General features: G+C 40.0%; 1 protein-coding gene across 1 annotated transcript in view; it reads left to right on the forward strand.

The window, feature by feature from the left end:
- The window catches only part of LOC135224576 (ring canal kelch homolog), a gene marked incomplete in the record, with an annotated part of 536,926 nt that overhangs the window by 85,321 nt on the left and 429,506 nt on the right, over positions 1-22,099 (forward strand). The window contains 1 exon segment of the mRNA XM_064263711.1: positions 17,406-17,483. Within this exon segment, the coding sequence (XP_064119781.1) occupies positions 17,451-17,483 (33 nt within the window).

Genomic DNA, 22,099 nt, shown 5'->3' on the forward strand with positions numbered 1-22,099 from the left:
TTTCTAGACTTGTCGAAGTCTCGTTCGCTTAATTATGCTTATATAAAACTTCCTGAAACTCGGTAAAAATTTTAATAGATTCCTTTATTAAATGGAGTAACTGGCAACTCTGGAAAGGGAAGGCCAGTCGGCTTTCGAAGACTGCTTTCGCTTTGAATTGAGAGAGAGACGACCAGCGGCTAGTACCATGTTGTTCTCAGTCTGTGAGCGGTCGGTTACAGCTCTCTCTCTCCTGCGGAATGGGATAACTAACCGTATCTCTTCCCTACAATCGTGGTCTTAGCCTCGGATTGAGGGAATACCTAAGCTGTCATAAATAAATATTGTCTGCCTTTTGTTAGGAAGCTTTCAATAAGAAAGATATTACAACCTTTCAATGCTGTTTACCGTAGATAACATGATTAAAGGATTCTAATGCAGCAGAACATTATATTATTTAATGCATAATACTTACGAAAGCATGTCTTATTAGAAGTACATACTTAGTGAGAAGAGAGATGTAATAGAGATTCACTTCAAGACTACGCTATGGTTAAGTCTTTCGAGAAACGACACAACCGTATTTAGAATCGGATATTGCGCAGAAGTTGTATGAGTCGAATGGGAAACATTCTTTTAGTGGGGAAATGGTTCCCTGAATGGATATACTACGTATATAATAGTTTTTCATAATAAGAACGGAACACATATGAAAGGATGTCGGGGGTACCATAAAGACACAAGATGTTCTGGCACATAACATAAAGATAATTAGTAGGAGGCGCCAGCCAAAATATTCTTGTTCAGGAAAAAAGAGAGGGGGGGGGATACGGAAGAATTAACCGAGGAAGAAAATTCCCCTTCCGAGATACTGAATTAGAGGAAAATTGAGAAGAAAAATACCAACAATGGAAGTACTGTAAAATTATAGGATTCTTACAGCACCTCTTCTTATTTTGATATTGAAGATTTCCTGACCACGGTTTGCAAAGTAATGGGCCAGAAGCGTGACGCCTCCCAGGAGCGAGGCGCCAGGCAAGAGCCAGGACGCTACGAGGCGCGAGACGTCAACAAGAAGCGTGACGCCTCTAGGAGAGAGTCGCAGGCAAGCGCGAGGACGCTCCAAAGCGGTTGACGCCAGCCAGAACAGCATGTGACACCTCCAGGAGCGAGCAACTAGCAAGCGCAAGGACGCTTAGAAGCGCGAGACGTCCAACTAGAACCGCGTGACGCCTCAGGAGAGAGGCGCAGGCTAAAGCGCGAGGCAGCGCCGAGGAGCTCCCAAGGCTGCGCAACAAGACGCAGCCAGAAGCGTGACGCCTCCCAGGAGGACGGGCGCCAACCAGGCGCAAGCATCGGATCGCCAATTTCTCGAGGCGCCAACCAGGCGCAAGACATTGGATCTCCATTTTTTTTTTTCTCAAGTATTTGGAGATAGACTTTCCAAGAGTTTCCTCTTTGAGAACTGACACAAGATCAGTTTTTTCCTGACAGGGACACAAGTTATCGCACAGGCGGCCGTGGCCCTTGTCAGGATTAACTGAAATTGCGGAAGTCTCTAACAAGAACAGACTTCTCATGTCAGGTGATATAGTGGTCGCGTGAGCGACTTCTTTCCTGGCAAAAGGAGTTGTTTTGGGAGAAACTTTCTTTGCCAGATCAACCCACCCTCTACTGACAATTATTCTAGAATATCGCACAGGCGAACGTAGTACGTGTCAGGATAAGTGGGTTCTTCTGCTTTATAGACCTTTACATGGTGAAGAGAACCAATATCTTTTAGAAGTCTCTCGCTTTCCTCAACCTTATGAGACAAGTGATAGAAAATATATCGGACTCATAAGTTAATATGGGTGCAGGTTTTAGAAAGGACCTTTGGCAACCCCTTTTTTTATTGCACGTTTTTGGCTAGTCCCTTGAACAATGCAGCTCTCTTTCTCCTCTTTCATTGTTATTAACAGGATGTTATATTATCCTACTCCTATGTAAACATATAACAAGGGAGACCTTGTAATGTTTTGGTACTGGAAAAGACTCGTAAGAGCTCTCAGTATGGGTGAGAGGCTTTTTCAAGTATATGAACCGTACATTACGGCCAGATGTCCTAGGATAGGAATCTTGAATGATTCTCCTCGATCCTGGATCATTTATTAGGAGAATAGGATAATAATAATTTGTTGTTTTTGCTGAATAAACGATGATAGAATTTTCCATTCTCTCGTTGCCCAGGCACAAGACGGGAAGAATGATTATAAGAGAGAGGTAGCAATCTACGCCATCTTTATTTTTTTAGAAAGGGGAAAGGGATAAAATTTAGTCTTTTTTCCCCTAAAAATATAAACTCTTACAGAATGTAAGACAAGGGCGTCAAAGAAAGAGAAGATAATACGTTATGCCTCATTTTAGACTTAGAGAGGTTGGATTCACAGAGGTCACGTTTCTTCTCACAGCAAGTTTTGGAAGTCTTTTCGAAGACAGTCTGAATATTCTTTCAGCATCTATTTTAAATGGACCTTAACAACCTCTCCACTCTGAGTCTGTCTGCGTGCAGACTGACCAGAAGTGGACATGAATGAGAGGATTTTGTCAAGGGTAAATGACAGTAGTCATGAATAAGCATATATGATTACTGCAGGTCGTGCTAGAGGGAATGAGAAAAACTGTCCTCTTCCGATATCTCTGTGAACCACATAGCGGTTTTTTCTTCCCTTTCAGAGGGAAGAAGCACCTTTGTATATTTCTGTTATCAAAGAACGCAGTAAAAGGCTATACTCTGTCTCTATAAAGGGAATTGGAGATAGCAGAGCATTAAGATCTTCGGGATCTTATACAATACCTCTATACGACAAGATAGGAGATCTTATAATTACAATGGGATCCTCTTTGGGCCTCAGATTCCGTGTTCTGACATGATGGAACGCTCCTCATCAATGTTTCTCCTTGGTACTAAACGACCAAAGGACGAGTGAAATTTTGGGCTTGGAATCTGAATCAAAATTCTAGAAAGACTAGGCAATGGGTTCCTACCAGCATGGTATGTTTGGCAAAAGAACTAAACCTTTTATTCCTGGATCAACGCTTTCAGATAAAGGATTCGTTGTCCAGGGCAATGTATTTACGTTCTCATCTACAAAAGAAGATAAGGTTTAAACGTTTACTGACAGAGTCTTTGGAATACGATGAGGGCTTAAAAAACCACTTCCCAGAAGGTTCGAAGAGATAATTTAAAGAGCTAGAAATCAGGAATCCTCCAATTTCAGCTCAGAATCTCGTTAGACTTCCAGGCTCTTTCCCTGCCTTCGTGCAAGGATAGGGAAGATTTTGCAACAAGAGAAAACTCATCAACATGTAGGAAGAGTGCTCGTTAGCAACGGAAGTATCAAGTATGATCCTCCTCTGAGGAAGACTGGTCTCTCGGACTATTAGATTTCCTATCGTCTCTGGATGTAGCTGACTCTAAAATTACCTCCCCTTGTTACGGAGGCCATAAGCTCAAAGTGAAAGAATTTCTTCCACCCTTTTCCATTCTCCTGATAAACGATTGTGGATGTTCTGACTTTTGGACAATGTAGCGCCAATCTAGGCGCCAAATGCCAAAGCAGGCGTAAAGACGCCAGAGCAAGACAGTCCAAATAAACACTGTCATTGTCTGATGAGGAGAAGGAGTAGGCCTCCAATCTGGCGCAGATGTGCTAGAGGCGAGTAAATCAGGCAATAAAGTGTCAAAGGTGGGGACATCGCCAGTTTCATCGAGACTCTTAACAAGCTCGAATCTCCAGCAAGTGGGGAGAAGTCAGCAGGTGCGAGGAGCCAGCCAGAGCGAGGCGACCAGCAAGCGAAGCGCCAGCCAGGCGCGAGGGCGACAAAGCAGACGCAAGTAAGGCGCCAGCCAGGCGCGAGACGCCAGGCAGGCGCCAGGCGCCAGACTGGCGCGAGGCACCAGAAGCGCCAGCCAGGCGCAAGCCAGGCTCTGGGCTTCCATCCAGAAGAGATCTATTTCAAAGAAAGCCCTGGTCTTCTTTGGAACAGTGGAATCTCTAAAGCACTTCTTGAGTAACTTGATGATTCCTTCAAACTGCTAAGAATTAAAAGCGCTTGAAGTGCGGGCTTTTAACAATTCTTGTTCTTTCCATAACAATATGTCGTGAGAGACATATTAGCTGTAATAACGGGAGATGCAACTCTGTGTTGACTTCTCTTTGCACGAAGAAGATCAAGTGGGCCCATGAGAGATCCTTCTCTCTTTGTTATACGTGTCCACGGATGCGTTGCTGGGATAGGAGAGACACTGATCCTTAACTAGTGAATTAATTTTTTTATTTTATTAAATTATTTTCTGGGGTTATTTGATTTGAGTTTGGGAAGGGGATAGCTCTTTTCAAATTAAGCACAAACCCTTGTGTTAGGATCAGGTGATCGGGATCGGTGTGTGCTCCTTAAATTATGCCAATAGGCATTGGTGTATTGTCATGTAAGTGGATAAGACCCCATTGACAAATGACCACTAGATTCTGTCAAGTAAGTGGATAAGACCCCATTGACAGATCTACAAGAACTCTTAGCCATAGGTCACATCCTCGCTGAGGCTCTTGAGACGAAGCAGACTACTAGCAATAGCTAGGAAGTCGACCCTTCACTTCTGCTAAAACACAAAGGAACCAAGGTTTTATTTATTTATTACCTACAACGTATGTTGTTTACCTGTATATTCAGTAATAGCGTCTTTTACCCTCCACCAATGGTGTGAATCAGCTATGTATATATCTGACGGGAAAGTTGAATGTATAAAAATGATATTGTTATGATACAATAAAGTTTTATACATACTTACCTGGCAGATATATACAATTAAATGGCCCACCCAGCCTCCCCTCAGGAGACAGCTGGAAGAAAAAATATGAATTAGAAAACGGGTATGGTTCCTATTCCCGCCACCCCAGCGGAGGGGGGGTAGATCACCTGACCTACCTGCCGCGTGTGCCGCGAAATTCGAATTTCTGTCGGGGACGACGGAGTAAGTAGCTATGTATATATACTGCCAGGTAAGTATGTATAAAACTTTATTGTATCATAACAATATCATTTTAAGTTTTTTGTAAAGTTAAGTGTTACAGTTTTGTTAATGTGTTTCATAAAGTTTAGTTTGTTCATGACACTTACCTGCCAGATATATATATAGCTGTATTCTCTGACAACCGACAGAATTTCAAAACTCCTGGCAAACGCAGTGGTCGGCCAGGTGGTTAGTACCCATTCCCGCCGCTGGGAGGCGGGCCTCAGGAACCATCCCATTTCTATTCAGATTTTTTCTGTTGCCGGTCTGTAAACAAACTGTTTCCAGACCTCCGCCTAGGATTTTGAAACTTCATTAGCCGCTTAAGTATCTTGGTTGTTTTCTTTTGGGTTTATTAACGAGGATTTGTGGCTAGGCATACGCTTTTAATAAATTGATTTAATTTTGATTTTTTGAAATAAAACGTCGAATCTAGTTGGGCTAGTTTCAGACTTTGTTGTCTGCAAAGGGGTTAGGTGAGAATAACGAAACTTTCGATAGATTCTCACGTAATATGCACGATGGTGTACATTAAATTTTGGGTTTTGGTTAAGCCCATAAATATGATTAGTGTGATATTTGACTGATTCGAATAAGAGATGTATGATTCGTATGTACGCAAATAGAGCGTAATAGAATTAGGAGGTTTTTTCCTCCAAGTTCAGTAAACAGAAGTCAGGGTGATATACCTACAGAAACCTCCTGTTAACTTAATTTTGCATAACCTTCCGGTTGGCCTACGGGCTAGAGAGAAGTGCTGTGGGAGGTAATGTTTTCTGTTATGGTGGATTATATCAGTAATTGGAATCTAAAGTATTCGCTCTCCAATCAGGGTTGTGAGTGTAGTGATACTGAATTAATGCCCCCTAGTGTAGTGGAGGGGGCGTCAGATCGGCCTTATAACGCCTCTAGGTCTAGACCTCTGTAGGACTCCCAGGGACCACAGGGAGAGGGCATGTCGAAAGCCGAAGGAGGGTTACGAGGAACCCCCACCGATCTGGCGTCCCTTCTGGCAGGTCCTGAGGACGCTACCCAGGCTGCCAAAGATCGTGCACGTGCACGGATCATGAAGAATTGCCTCCTTCCTCCGAGACTTCCCCCCCCCCCAATAGGAGGGGAATCTCGGAAGGCCATCTCCAATCGAGAGTGGTAAAGAAGACGCCATCGTCTTTCTCGCCCTCCTAGGAGAGGTCTTACGGAAGAGGACGCTTCTTTGAGAAAAGTGCTTCCCTTCCTCTGAGACGTCCCACCCCCCTCATAGTGGGGGGGAATCTCGGAAGGATATCAGAGACTCCCCTCCCCATAGGGGGGGGAATCTCGGAAGGCCTCTCCAATCGAGAGTGGTAAGGAAGATGCCATAGTCTTTCTGTCCTCCCTAGGCAGAGGGTCTTACGACGAGGACGCTTCTTCGATAAAAAGATCGATAGTATCCTCCGCCTCGATTTAAGCTTCTCGTCCTCCGAGGCGTCCTCCTCGCACATGGGTTGGAGCTCTCGGAAGGACTTGCGCCCTTTAAACAGAAGCTTATAGAGGAGGACGCTTCACGTTCTCTCTCTCTATTGTTATGCTATGTTATCGCAGCTTAACATTTAAAAAAAAAAAAAAAACTATCCAACGTACACCAGGTCGTTCTGGAAGAGACTCGGAAAGCGCTCAACGTCTTAAGCATTGGGACGCTGGCCAGGACGCTATTTGCAAGACGTTCAAAGTAGTAGACATCTGGACGCTTTTCAGGACGCTAGGCGTCCTACGAATCAAGACTCTAAGGAATAAAGAACGCTCCTCAGATGTGTAAGAGCCCTATGCTTTAATGCCTTCGACAAAGTCCTATATGGACACTCGTCAGGAGTAAGTTCTAGGACGATGCGCAGACAGAACCTGAGAATGCATACCAGGTTTCCAAAAAATTGTGCACAGGCACGAATCTTAAGATGCTTCTCTTCCTCCGAGACGCCTCCCCTCTCGATTGGGGGGGGGGTAGTCTCGGAGGCTTCTCCAATCAAGAGTGGTAAGGAAGACGTACGATGTCGCACAAGAGACCATTGTCTTTCTCGCCCTCTTTAGGAGAGGTCTTACGGGAAAGCAGGACGCTTCATCGGGTAAGATCGAGTACGTCCTCGCCGCCTCGATTTACGCTTCGTTTTTCCCCGAAGACTTCGAAGTTAGTATACCCCACAGAAAGGACGCTTTCGGGGCGTCCTGATTCGAGTCCGGAGCGAAGGAAGAGGGCGTCCCCTCGCCCATCTTCTTCTCAAAGGATAACTTCTTCGTATGGATCTGCACCATCCAAGAAGGGCCTAGTAGCAATTCAACAATAGTTAGATGCCTTTTTCGCAAAGAAAGAATTAAGATCGAGAAACATCGTAAGAAAGATCTATGTCTACCCGTCAAGAAATCTAGACGTTCTCCTTCTTATTCTCCGCGTTCTTCGTCCTCTCCGAATTCGTCGCCTTCTAGACCTCTTAGACTCATTCGGAGTGCATAAGCACTCCTGTTGATAGAGTCTCTAGAAGTATCGGCGAAGGAGACAAAGACAATAGATGTCGCACAGGCGACCATCGTCTTTACCAAGAGTCGAAGGACGTTCAGAAGGATAGTTCAGACGTCGAGTTGGAGGAGAATGATCTTGGTGTTCAAGAACGAGAGGTAAGTACTAAACACAAGAAACGCCTTACTCGTCAGGACGCTTTCAGGACGCTCATGAGGACGCTCGATGTTACAAAACAAGACTAAGAAGTCGCATCATGGGTTCAGAAGATATTGAACGACTTAGCTGTTACAACAAAGGTTTGCTATATGAGGACGCTTTTGAGGGACGCAAAGCGTCCTACTTCTCAGGATAGAATTAGAGGAGTTTTTTAGTACGACGTCCATCACGTCAGGTCGTAGATGAGGTCGCTTTTGAGGACGCTAGGCGTCCCTACAATGCTATATCGAATTAAAGATACTTTGGCAAGGCGTCCATCACGTCAGGACGCTTTTGAGGACGCGAGGCGTTCTATAACGCTATATCGAAATAGGATGCTTTGACAAGACGTCCATCACGTCGGGACGCAAGTGAGGCTGCTTTTGAGGACGCCAGGCTCTAAGCGTTTTCGAGAGCATTTAAGAAGCTCATTCCTTCTCATCAGGGCGCTATGCAGGATCAGAACGCTATACAGGACGCTTTGAGGACGCTAGGCGTCCTATGCGTCAAGAAAATTTTTAAGGACGCTTGTCGTCCTTCACATCTTGGATTATTTTCTGTCAGGTATGTGGATTTCCCCCATATAGTAAGATACTAATGGTTTGTCAATAAAGGTTTTGTCAAAGTAAGTGGGACGAACCCTCATTGACAAAAAGAAATTCTTTATCCCGTACAAGGGTTAGTTCTCATTGATAAAGATTTTGATAACATTTTATTGTTTTAAGCGGATAACTCTCATTGACAAGATTCGGAAGAGCTCTTATTCATTAGTAAGAGATTCCTCAAGAGAAAAGACTTGTAGAAGACGTCCATGAAGTCTTAATTCCAAATGGCATCGGAAGCTTGAATTGTCCTTTTCGTTCCTCAGTTCTCATTGGAGGATCTCCTTTGAATAACATTAATTCATTCTCTTGACGAAGAGAACGAAAACAGCCGTTTTCCATTCTCTCTTCCTCGTTGAGGAAAGAATGTAGTAGAGAATTAGCTGTCCAAGTGGCTATAATATTTATGTATTTTATTTTTTGTGTTATATAGTACTGTAGGGTTCAAGTCATATACGCATATCGTAGCTTCTTCTATGGATGGCAACCGAAAGGACTGTTATTCAAGTTGTGTTTAATTGGGGGGAATTATAACATGCACTCCCTTCCAAGAGTTTCTGGGGTAAGGACAAGGCTAAAAGGTATTGTTACTACAACATCAACTCAGCTTCTACATTTAGCGAATTCTATTTCGCTTAAATATGCTTATTTGAGAGTTTTGTTTTTCTTCTGCTAGATAATAATAACAAACTTCTTCCTTCTTGTAGAAGGGAGTAGATGGTGACGCAGGCAGAAGTGCGTGACGATGAATCAATGCTGCTTTCACTGTGGATGACGCAGTATTTTTAATCGGTACTCCCTGCAACTTCCAGGTGGAGTTTCCGATTTAACATTTTGGATATTAAGAGTAGTGTTACGACAACGCGAACTCAACTTCTGTATTTAGCGAATCCTGTTTCGCTTAAAGAGTATCTTGAGAGTTTCTTCCGGCTCAAATAATAACAAACCTATTCTTTGTAGAATAGGGTAGCTGGCAACTCAGACTTACTAGTGCAAGAAGGTGAACGTCGGTACACCAAGTCACCAACTCAGTACCAAGTAGCGCGCTGTCATGCTCGGTATGTTACGTCTCTCTCTCCCCGAAGATTGATTGACTAACCGTATCTCTGCCCTACAATCGTGGACTTTAAGCCTAGAATTGAAGGGAATTATAACATGCATTTATTAAACATTGCCTTCGTTGGCGAAACAATTTTCAACAGAGATATCTCTTAATCCTTTCGGTGCCCTTTACCGCACTGTTACAGGATTCTTTAAGAGTCTACCGTGGCATAGCACTATATTAAGGCTCTCCTGCTTAGGCAGAGCGCAGCCTTATTACGGAGGAAAGCATGCTCGGTAGGGGAAGGAATTAGTCTGCTGGGGACCATTTCTCCTGAAGAAGTTTGTTTCCCTGAATAGACTGCAATTCAGACCTGTACAGTTTTCTTTTTTCCTACCAAAAATGGAATAATATCCAAGATCTAGAAAACGATTCTGAATATCTCGCAATGCTTCAGGTAAACAAAACCTCAGGTGATAGCGAAAAAGTACAGGCATCTCTTAGAGAGGTCAGATGTTCCTGGCAACATATTCTGAAAGAATTGTAAGCAATTCGGTCGTCCCTACATTTGTCCTGAAGGAATAGATCAACTCTGACAAATACCACATCTCTCTTGTCTCTCAAGAACTATCGGAGAAATTTTCTCTCGATCCCTGTTCAAGTTAATGGTAGAGAGAGCCTGTTATGAAAATAGACATGAATGTAACGATTCTCAAGAGGTTTGTTACAGGATTGCACATAGTCCGTACGAATCTTCTCTATCGACGGTAATAATATGGCATCCGAAGTAGAATCTTCGATTAGGAAGATATAGAGAGTTGTTGAGAATTTAGCGAAGTCCTTTGTTACATTCTCTTCGCAATGTTTAGGACGAAGAGGCGTCTTCTACTCTGCTCTCTTATTCTCGATCTGGGAGCGATAGCAATAGTAGCGCCATCCTATGGTATTAAACGGGGATGGATGTTTAGCCTCTTTTCCCCGATTTCAAACTCTGGGGATGTAATAAGTTGATTCTTGAAGTCAGACGGAGCGAGAAGAACACTGTTCGCCCAAGAACATTGATTGCCCTATGTGGGCCTTTGAGAAGATAAATTCACCAGAGGTAACAGTTTACTTTAACACGCGTTCACTCTGAGAGGTATCGCAAAACCTCTCCGCATTAAGTCTGACGGAGTTCAGACTGTCGAAAGGTTGACCGAAACGAGAGTTTTTTCAAAACTAATGACAAATGTCCATTGCCAAGGCAAAGGAGTGTTTTTGCCTATTTTGCATTTATACAATCGAAGTGGGCTGATTTGGAAATGGTGTAGGAATTAATAGTGTTCTTTCGCCTCGATCTCTGTGAATTGTATTACAGTCTTCTCTTTCCGTCTGAAGAAAGGACTAAGTTGTAAATCCCAATTATTACAAATACGGGAGTATGTGGTTGACGGCATTTGGGCTTAGAGATTTGGATCTGTCAAACAATAAAGCCCTTCACAATATTTAAGGTCTGTGGAAGTCTCGAAACTGTCTAGATCGAAGATTCTGGCATGGAACTTGGGATGTAGTCTGAAGTTCTCGATGTCGAAGAATTTCGATCCTTTACCTTTCTGTGAACTTAATGCACGGGACCAGAAAGGCTAATTTTTCTAACCACTCTAGCTATGAAGAGTAGGGAAGTTTTAAGCCATTATCAGATGTTTTTTGGTTTAGAGAACATAAGGCCGGTGTTATCTAAACCTTTCCGTTCTTGCCTAAGAACGAGAACCCGTTCTAACCCTTTGACCCAGGAGCTTGGAAGTCAAGGGGATGGCATATATATTATTGGGCAAGAGCCAGAGAGAGTCCTGTGCCCTGTCGGGTCTCTCAAGTTTTATCTAGATTTAAAATAAGAAAGTCAAGGTTCTTAGGACAATCTGCGGTTGCTCCGTAATAAACCAGACTTGCCCATATCAAAGAACACCTGGGCGTTATGTTAAGGAGTTCTTTCAAAGTGGGCTCATTAGTTATGTTTGGACAAAGATTTGAAATCTTTTAAACTGAATGTTCACGAGGTGAGGGCGCAGTCTCGGAAACATTTCAATAGAGAATGGCACTCGGTGACATCCTGAGTGCCACGTTTTAGCGAAGCAATGTTGTGTTCACTTCACAATACCTGCGGGGATGTGAAGATAGAATATAAGATTTGCTGCTTGTAGGGCCATACGTGTCCGCAGACACAATCTTGGGGGCAAGAAGTACCACTCTTCCTATCCTATAGAAAATGGTTAGGAAGAGTTGTTATTTACAGTTGTTGGGTCGACCGCCAGTGGCGGACTTCTCAATCATTAAGCCTTAGTTAAATATCCTTAACTCTGGCTAGGTTGGTCAGGTGGTGATATATTTTACTTCTTAGCCCTCATGGTATGGTCATATGGTCTAGTCACATTGTGGTCATGCTCCCGTTGACAGATCATCTAGAGCGCACCAACTACACAGGTCACTACCTTGTTGGTAACTCTAGTAAAGCAGAAGCAGGCTTCGGTGACGGTAATCACGAAGTCAGCTATGCTAACAGGTAAGGAACCAAGATGTCAATCCTCTGCACTTGAGGTGTTTCCAAAATCCTTCATTCTGTCCATTCCCACCTCAATGGTGGGAGTCAGCTATATATATATCTGGCAGGTAAGTGTCTGAACAAAATGATATTGTCATGATACAATAAAGTTTGTTCATACTTAAGACAGATATATATAATCAAGTACACCCCACACCCTCAGGGGACAGTGGTATAAAAACTGAATAGAAAATGGATGGTTCCTGAGGCCCGCCTCCCAGCGGCGGGAATGGGTACTAACCACCTGGCCGACCACTGCGTTTGCCGGGAGTTTTGAAATTCTGTCGGTCGTCAGAGAAATACAGCTATATATATATCGTCAGGTAAGTATGAACAAACTTTATTGCATCATGACAATATCATTTTTATATTTCCTGACATTTTTTAATGTTTCGTAAAGTTAAGTGTACATACTATAAGAAGTTTTCTGCCGTTTGGCTCCTCCTCCTCTGTCGCCACTTTCGGAGATAGCCTCACACACAAAAGGTATGGGTTCCACATTGTACTACATACGTACGTATGCACGTACAGTATTTCTTGTATACCATTTACACTTAATACACTTATTTACAGGTACATACATATTAGTACTAGTACGTATTAAGTTAGGTATTGAATGGTCCAAATTGTTGTAGTATTTCATTGTTTATTGGTCAATTTAGCTTTATTATATAAAATTTACTGTGGTGTTTTTGTAGGGCTTTAAACAGATTAGCCATTTTACATGTAAAATGCGGATCAAGATACGAAAAGCTCATGATACAAAAGCCACCTCGGAACGGATTAATTTCATATCTCGAGGTACCACTGTATAGATAAAAAAAATGGTTCAGTGTTCATCTTGAGAGATGCCTTAAGGAAAGAAGAAAATTGAGGCAATGAAGACCTAGTATGTCATCAATTGAAGAAAGTACTTAAATCTTACTGCCATAAGTAGAATCCAGTCAACCTGGAGTGCAACATTCTCAAGAATTACCTACTAATTCTGGCTCTTTCATGCTGCTGCAAGAAAGAATAATGACAAGATCTTTTTTAAAGAACAGTGGGAGAATAAACAGTGATTACTTTAGTAAACTTGTAGACTTTAACAGTTCAGCCTTCCATCAACTTACCAAAGCAGACCAAAGTCACACAATGACTGCTGATAATTCATTTTGTGTACTATATGTAGATTGCATCACTCTCTTAATAGAAAAAGGATGAAAATTATGTGGATTGATAATGTTGTTGCTTGCTGTGATGAAATAACCTCCTTTTCTGAGTCTTAACTAGTAGCTTTCAAATGATTTAAAAAAAATGAGCAGATCTAAATTAAGTTGCCATGTAATTTGGAAAAGGTGTTGAATTCAGGAAAATATGAAAAAAATTGTTAAACAAAATCAATAATTGTTTGTCTTGGCTCATACCAGGGAGGTAACAGAGGTAACATGGGAGCCAGTACAAGACAAATGTACTATGTAAAAAGGATATAACACAAATTCATGGATTTTGAAAAGTCATTTGACTGTGGAAACAGCAAATTAGATGGCCATTGCAAGGGCAAGGACTACAAGAAACTCATCAAGCTAGTGATGTTTCTCTATCTCAACACTTGACTTTGTGTGAAGACAGTGGTTTGTATCAGAAGAATTTGAGGTAAATGTTGCTGTCCATCAAGGTTTTGGTGAGCCCCTTTTCGTCTTATCACATTAAGTTACAAAGGCATGCAGAAAAGGAAGCCCTTAGGAGCTGCTTTATAAAAGTGACGAAGTGTTAGCAGTAGAACCTTAGGAGCACGTAGTGGAAATGTTTTAAAAGGTGGAAAAGTTGACAAGAAAAAAATAAAAATAAAAAAAGATTCTGGTGACTGGAAGGGAAGCAGAGAGAATACATTCATGAGTGTTGCTTCACGGTTGATGTGGAAGGTTGGTGCTAGTGAATTCTGTATACTGTGTACTGAGTATAATAGATGGTGTCAGGAGCTGTCATGATTACAAAATATTTTAGGAAGTAAAGATTTTTGGTGTCCTAAATGTATCACAAGAGTAAATATGGAAAAGAGAATTGCAAACCTTGTGATATATTGGCAGATCTTTATAGAAGAGTTTGAGGAGCTGCTGGACTGCCCTAGGTATTGAGATCAGTAAGGAAGGGCGTAACTTCAGCATGGGTGAAATTGAGATACTCTATGATGCTCCCTCTTTTTGTAGAATGCCTTTCACCACTGTGACACAGGCAGGAACGACCATTACCGGGCAAGGATTAGTAATGGTAAAACAGAAATTGCATCTACTGCGTGTAGTGTTGTGTCTCTAATGGAAGCGGCCAAAAACCTGGAGCACGACAATCCGTGAATTCCCGGGCACGTGCATTGAGAAGGCCTAGAAGAATTGGAGGATGATAAGATAATCAAACAAGGCACACACACAAAAACACTACAAAACAAAGAAATCTGAGGCAAGCAAAGCAGCGTCGACTTGGGAAGGAGAGTGCAAGCCACCGTATACATATGAGTTGCCAGATGCCGCTAATTCCTTGCTTTACAATCTTTGTTTTTATCGGTTTCTAGCTGGCGCAAGAAGACTATCCTAATTGTTAAGACTGAAGGTTTGTTAGCTATGAAAAATACAAATTGATTAAACAGTTTGTCATATTAATAGAGAGAGCAAAATATTTATAAGGAGTCCATTAAGCCTGTGCTACTGTATGAACCAGAATGATGGCACTGGCAGTGAAAATGAAGCTTCTGAAAAGAGTGTGACTACAGAAGACTGGTCAAGTTACAGTGGAAAGGTAGTAGGTACGTAGTATGAATTAGGAATTGCCATGGAGATGTGGTGTTCGAAGGCTGAAAAAGCAAGGCTCAAGATCTTGAGATCGAGGTGCTTTGGATATGTGATGAGAAAGGATGAGGAAAGGTTGGCTTGAAAAGCAGTACATATGTAGTAGCAGGACAGAAACCTATAGGAAGACCCAGGAAATCATGGAAATGGGCTAGTTGAAGACCTAGACCTGACAGGAACTCAGACAGAAGACTTTGTAGGGAATTCATTTCACACCTGATCATAAAAAAATATTGATAATGGTTTATGGTATTGATATTTTGTGTTTTGTTGAAAGAAACTATTCTACCCTGAAATGTATCATTCTTATAAGTAGCATTTTGAGAGGTGCTACCAAGTGAGTATAAAACTTGAATTCATAGTGAGCAGGCTTTTTATCTTTCACATATATTAATGAAGCAAATTCGGATCAAAAATCACTTTCATGAAATCTTTGTTTACTAAGTGTCAGAAATCCAATTAATTAGCAATGTCATACCAAGCTAACATAGGCTTTGACCCTTCAACACACCAGGGAATGTTGTTTAGACCCATTGCATAAAAGGTTATTCCTCACTCCTGCTCACTTTTAGAATTTGTTACATAGAAGTTCATTTAACCTTTGCGCGCACAATTTTGTATGAAAAGCTTTGGTTAAATTATACTTTTGACTAGAAAGTTGGAGCCTAGCAACAGGCCACCATGCAACTATCTTGTAAGATCATCTTCATTTCTGCACAATTGTCTGACGCATTTGGCGTTACGTGGGCACAAATGGACAAGATCACATAATAAGATCACAAGAAATGTGATTATAAGTAAAAAATAACAAAAGTTGAAATTGTTGACACAGCAGCAATGACCAACAAATGAGAGTTGTAATTTTCTAATTACTTATGGGTCCCCTTGGGGAAAATGGACAAACACCCACATAATTGAACTTATAGACTCACTGGATAGTAAGCCTAATCAGTAATCATTACACCTCAAATTATGAAGCAAAGGCTGTCCATTTAGAGAAAGCATAACACTTTGTTAACGAAAGTGTATCCTAAACATATCACAACTACCCCAGACTTACACGCTGAGGAGTGACAGAAGGGAAGGTACTCTTACACAGTCCTACTTGAGTCAGATGGTGTTTTTCATCCACTTGTTTGGAAGCATGTAGCATTTTTTGCTCCTATAGAAGCCTCTTACTCTTTCACATGGTGTCAAACACGAGTGCAGGAGGTGATGACGCCACCTTACAAATTGTCTTAGAAAATTTGTCATTGTCAAGTTTCTGCAGTACTTCTCATTCAAAGTGAGGTGACATACAAATTGAGAAACTTCCAGCTCATTGTATTACCATACAGTAATTCTGAAAAAAAAAACAATTAGTGGAAAACACTAATGAGAAGCAAAACATATAAACAAACAAAAAATTTATCACATTAGGATGATGGTTATATGGACCATCATTGGTTGTGGTATACAAAGAGTCAACAGATATAAGTAAGGTTAGAGGGATGGAAATTAGATTGTCTGGTATGGTCTTGCACTATTGGATTTGTATGTTGGTTACCAAAATTGATGTATAATTGTTGAATGACATTTTTAATACTATGTTAATTGGGGAAATATTGTAAATTTGAGGTCCATTGATCCGAGGCTGCTCTGTGTTTTGCTTTAAGTTCACTACGCTGTTTATGATAATGGAATTATTCTCAAATATTTTAATACTGTTGGTTGTAGAGGAAGGCACTTAATAATTGAGTGTCAAAATTTTATGATTTTTTGTGTCAGAAGGATATTGGTACAGTTTTATTGTTTTAGTTGGATACTTGGAGATGAAATTATTGAAAAGCCTAAGATATTTTGAAGTTTGTAGAAAGCAATAGTTTATTTTTCAGAGATAAACCTAATTTTAGATGACATGCTTCCAAGAATGCAGACCATTCTCATTTATTTAAAATACATTTTAAAATCTTGAATCACACTGTTCTTGAATAAGATAATCATACAAAGATGAGCTTGTTCATGTTATAATTAAGTAGGATCTACAAGATAATGATTGTGAAATTTTAATGAAGGTATGATGTGCTTGAAAAATGTAATTACATTGTAATAGTAAATAATATTTTATATGTAAAATATATATTATTATTATTATTATTATTATTATTATTATTATTATTATTATTATTATTATTATTATTATTATTATTATTATTATTATTATTGTGTATGCTGGAAACAGACCTTTCCAACATGTTTTATTAAAAATATGGCAGAATTCACAAAATTGATTTTATACAAAATTCTTTCAATTCTCCTTATGATTTGTCTTTCTGGCACGCTGGTATTATTAAGCAGCTGTCCAACATTCATCGTGCTGTAGGTCATCAATGGAATTTTCAGGCTGGTGTTATCAAAGGCGACAGCCTATCCCTGTATCCTGTCGCCTCTGATAACACCAGCCCGTAATTCGGTTGACGACCTACAGCATAATGAATGTCAAACAGCTACATAGTAATACCAGTGTGCCAGAAAGACAAATCATAAGGAGAATTGTAAGAATTTTGTATAAAATCAATAATGTGAATTTGCCATTATTTTTAATAAAGTATTATTATTATTATTATTTCAATATCAACTAAATTTTACACATCTTTTTAACAGGTTTTGAAGAAAGTCGCCAAGATAGAATAGTGTTACAAGATATTGATGGTAAATGCATTACAGCTCCTTATTGATTATTGTTTACACTGCAGAAGTTCTAGTTACAGAGGAAAATGTGCAGGTAATGTAATTTAAAAGAATTATGTAGTAGGTTGAAGTTTTGTATTTTGAGAATATTTGTGATATTTTAATGAGGTAAGTGGTAAAGAATTATTTTTGTCATTTGTAGAAACAGCTGCTAATCATTTTATTCTTTATATAGGTTCTTCTACCTGCTGCAAATTGCTCCAGTTAACAGATGTCAGAGATGCTTGTTGTGATTTCCTTCAGTCACAGTTGCATCCAACAAATTGTCTTGGTATTAGAGCATTTGCAGACATTCATGGCTGCTTAGAATTGCTATCCATTGCTGTGAAAGTTATGTTGAAACAACACTTTACGTAAGTTACGGATGTGACATTTCTGAAAATAGTTCCTAGAGCATGGTAGTGGTGTAGAATAATTATACCAAGTAGTAGTATGTTGGCTAGAACCACAAGTGATCTCTTCAACTTTACCAAACTCTGATGTGTGAAGAAATCTACTATTTTTTTTTTTCTAAGTACAACCGAACTGGATAACATCCGTTTGGCTTGTATTTCAATCATCTTAACTACAGTACACTATACAGTAGTTGTTATAAATGGCGTTATCTATAGAATAGAACTCAGATATCTTAATGTAATAACTTTATTCGCTATAGATCAAAGATCAATCGTGAAAAATATACTGTTAAATTTAAACCTAGTTGTAACTGAAACATGAGAAAAACTGTTCAAGCTGCTAATGACTATTATCGTACACTGGCAACAAGGATAAAACTGCAGTAAACTTATGCCATCAAACACAACCGTTGATAAAATAGAGATAAAATCATTTTAATCAAAACTACTGTGCTTGAAAGCAACATTTTACTGTTGGTTTCACGCCGATATAAGATAAATAATGTAAAGTTCTTATTACGATGATATAAAGGAGAATTGCGAACAGAATCACATAATTTTTTACGCAATAAACATGCCGCCAACGTAATCTGTTAACAAAAAAAAAAAAAAGTAGCTTCACATTCGCAACGAGACATATTCATTAAAAGTATTTTCCACCTAAAAAACACGAATAAGGAATTATACCTGTATCATATAAGTCAAGTATCGAGATGATTCGTTTATGCTAACTAGAAGCAAGAGAATTCGCTCAGAATTGCGTTATTTTTGAAACAAACTCATATTTGCCATCAGCTGATTTCAAACCACAACATTGGCCACTCCGCAGAATACTGGCATAAAGTTGCTGTAGTATTTTATAATACAATAATATGCGAATACATACAATATTGTTGGATACAGTGAAATAATGTATTTTCTTTTTAAAGGATTTATGGAAAAGATGCATAATAATAAAATAACACCATGCGTTTTTTGGAACAGTGGCGGACAAGAACAAACATGAAGAAACATCCCTGACAACGTGGAGCATAGTTACAAAGGCTGCCTTAATTTGTATCGTATTTCTGTACAAAAATGAAAATACCTTTACGTAATACATTTGTTTTCATACACATTTTAAACATAAAAGCATAAACATTTAAAAAATCGACACATCGTTCACTAAATTTGCACTTTTTAACTTGATATTTTCGGAAGAGCGGCAGACGGCAGCATACAAGAACGAACATGAAAAAACATCGTAGTCGATAACTTGAAGGACAGTTTCAAAAGCTGCCTTTTATCATATTTCTGCACAGAAATAAAATACCCTATTCGTAATACAAATTTTCATACAGATTTTAAACATAAAAGCATGAACATTTATAAAATAACACATCGATTGCTAATTTGCACTTTTTTTAAATCTATATTTTTGGAAGAGCGGCAGGCGGCGGCTCACAAGAAAGAACATGAAAAAATTTCGTAATGGATAACTTGAAGGACAGTTTCAAAGCTGCCTTCATATATATTTTCTGTGCAGAAATTAAAATACCTTACACATTATACATTTTCATACACATTTTAAACATAAAAGCATGAACATTTATAAATCGACGCATCCATAGCTAAATTTGCACTTATGTAACTTGAAATTTTCAGCATAGAACAGCGTCAGAGGTATATATTTTACCCTAATAACTATGTAATAACTCTCCATAAAATTTGTTTATATAATTTGCATAACCTTTATGGTCTGAACGGAATTTCTGCAAATGTATGAACTCGTTAGACAACGGTGCTAGCGGCTCTGTCAACTTAAAATTGTGCTGTAAAAATACCTTAAAATGCCTTATTTTTTTAATGAATATTTTTGACGACAGCCGTAAAACCAATTCGCCGTTGAGCTATTGCGCTGTTAACCGCGGGCTGCCTGTATATATAAATAACACATAGCACTATAAAACCACCTTATCATGCTTCTAAGAAATTAATAGAAGGATCCACAATAATATCATTGTTTATCCAGATAAAATATATTTATGGAGATATACGTATACAAAGCTTAAAGCTTTCGTCCATCCTCCTGTGGACTTGATTACTAACTAAATGAGAGACATGATATTGGGGCTAACTTGATTAGTTGTCAAATTTTCTGTAAGACAGATTTATTAATTTGTATTAAAGATTTATTTAATTTGTATTACCTTTTTTTCTTAGATATCTTGCTGTTTATATTAATGTTTAAAAATGAGTTAATCATTGTCATAAGCATTTTAAGGGGTGTATAAACTTGAAAGAGTAACAGTTGTAAAAGAGTACTAATCTAAGATGACCCAAGAAGTTTGGGATGATGGTTTGGGGTGTATTTTGTTTGAAATTACAGTATATTAAATTGTTGTAGTGTGATACCTTCAGATATATTTTTGTGATTAAATATCCAAAAGTAAAACCAATGAAATGTTAAAAATAGAATATTTTGTTCATGAAACTTACCTGACAGATATATATAGCTGTATTTCTGAAGTCCGACAGAATTTAAAAATTCGCGGGCACACGCAGTGGGCGGCCAGGTGGTAGTACCCATTCCCATTCCCGCCGCTGGGAGGCGGATATCAGGAACTATTCCCATTTTCTATTCATATTTTTTTCTGTCGCCGGTCGGTAAACAAACTGTTTACAGACCTCCGCCTAGGATTTTTGAAACTTCATTAGCCACTTAAGTATCCTAATTATTCTTTCGATTATTAACTTGGATTTGTGGCTAGGCATAGCGCTATCGTAAATTTTTTCATTGCATTGATGTCTGAAGCTAGTTAGCCTAGTTTCAGACTTTGTTGTCTGCATGGTAAGTGAGGCTACCGTAACTTTCGGTAGACCACTCGCTTAGTATATATGAGTTTACATGTTTTCTTTGCATAAGGTAATTAGTGTAATGTGTGACTGATTACGGAAGACAGAGGATTCAATTACGCATTTTAGAGCGTGTTAGAATCAGGAGTTTTCCTCCACAGTAAACAGAAGTTAGAAATAATGAACCTTCTAACCTCCTGTAGATTTTATTTTGCTAACCCTGTGGTATGGCTTACGAGCCTAGAATAAGTGTCTGCTAAAGGATTACATCAAGTAATCTTAGACTAAAGTGCTCGCTCTCCAACCAGTGTTGTGAAGTGTAGTGCCCCTTGTGTTGTGGAGGGGGCGTCAGATCGGCCCCATAATGCCTCTAGGCCTGGACCTCTGTCGGACTCCCAGGACTCAGGGAGAGGGCATGTCGAAAGCCGCAAGAGGGTTTACGGGGGCTCCCACCGATCTGGCGTCCCTTCGGCAGAACCTGTTGACTCTTCCCAGCTGCTAAAGATCGTGCACGTGCGCAATCTTGAAAGATTGCTTTCTCGTCCTCCCGAGGCGTCCTCCCCACACAGGGGTTGGAGTTCTCGGAAGGACTCGCGCCCCCTAAAGAAGCTTTAGAGAAGAGGACGCTTCACGTCCTCTCTCTCGTCACGAGAGGATGAGAGAGTAAAGAGACCACATTTTCCCTTTTAGAAGAATGACTGGCTCTTTTCCTAAGGGACATTTAAGGAGGCTCATTCATCTTGCCAGAAGAGTGATTTGAGCCTCCTGCGAGAACGCTCATGTATACTATCATTTTATACATTATTAAGGAGGCTCATTCATCTTGCCAGAAGAGTGATTTGAGCCTCCTGCGAGTGACCGCTCATGTATACATCATGTATACATTATTAAGGAGGCTCATTCATCTTGCCAGAAGAGTGATTTGAGCCTCCTGCGAGTGAACGCTCATGTATATATCACTTATACATTATTAAGGAGGTTCATTCATCTTGCCAGAAGAGTGATTTGAGCCTCCTGCGAGTGAACGCTCATGAAGTTAGAGCTGTTTCAACCTCGCTAGCATTCCAAAGAATTTTGTAATCAAGGACATTCTTGATTCCACCTTTTGGAGGAGCAACTCAGTATTCGTCTCCTCTCCTCATTGCGCTCCGTATACGTTATGTAACGTTCGCTTTACTTCGATAAAGCAAGCTGATAAGTTTGACGGCCGGCAAGCTGCTTTGCACAGTCAAACAACTTATGTCTCTGGGTCGGCATAAGAAGGGCAATTTAGACGTGAGGAAGCTTTTGGAGGTGCTCGACGTCCTATAAGTAGAGACATTCTCCAGGACGCTCGGCAAGCACCTTGCGGAAGACGAAAGCCATACGTCTTTCCTT

This window comes from Macrobrachium nipponense, chromosome 12 (genome assembly GCF_015104395.2).
Source record: "Macrobrachium nipponense isolate FS-2020 chromosome 12, ASM1510439v2, whole genome shotgun sequence".
Taxonomy (NCBI): Eukaryota; Metazoa; Arthropoda; class Malacostraca; order Decapoda; family Palaemonidae; genus Macrobrachium; species Macrobrachium nipponense.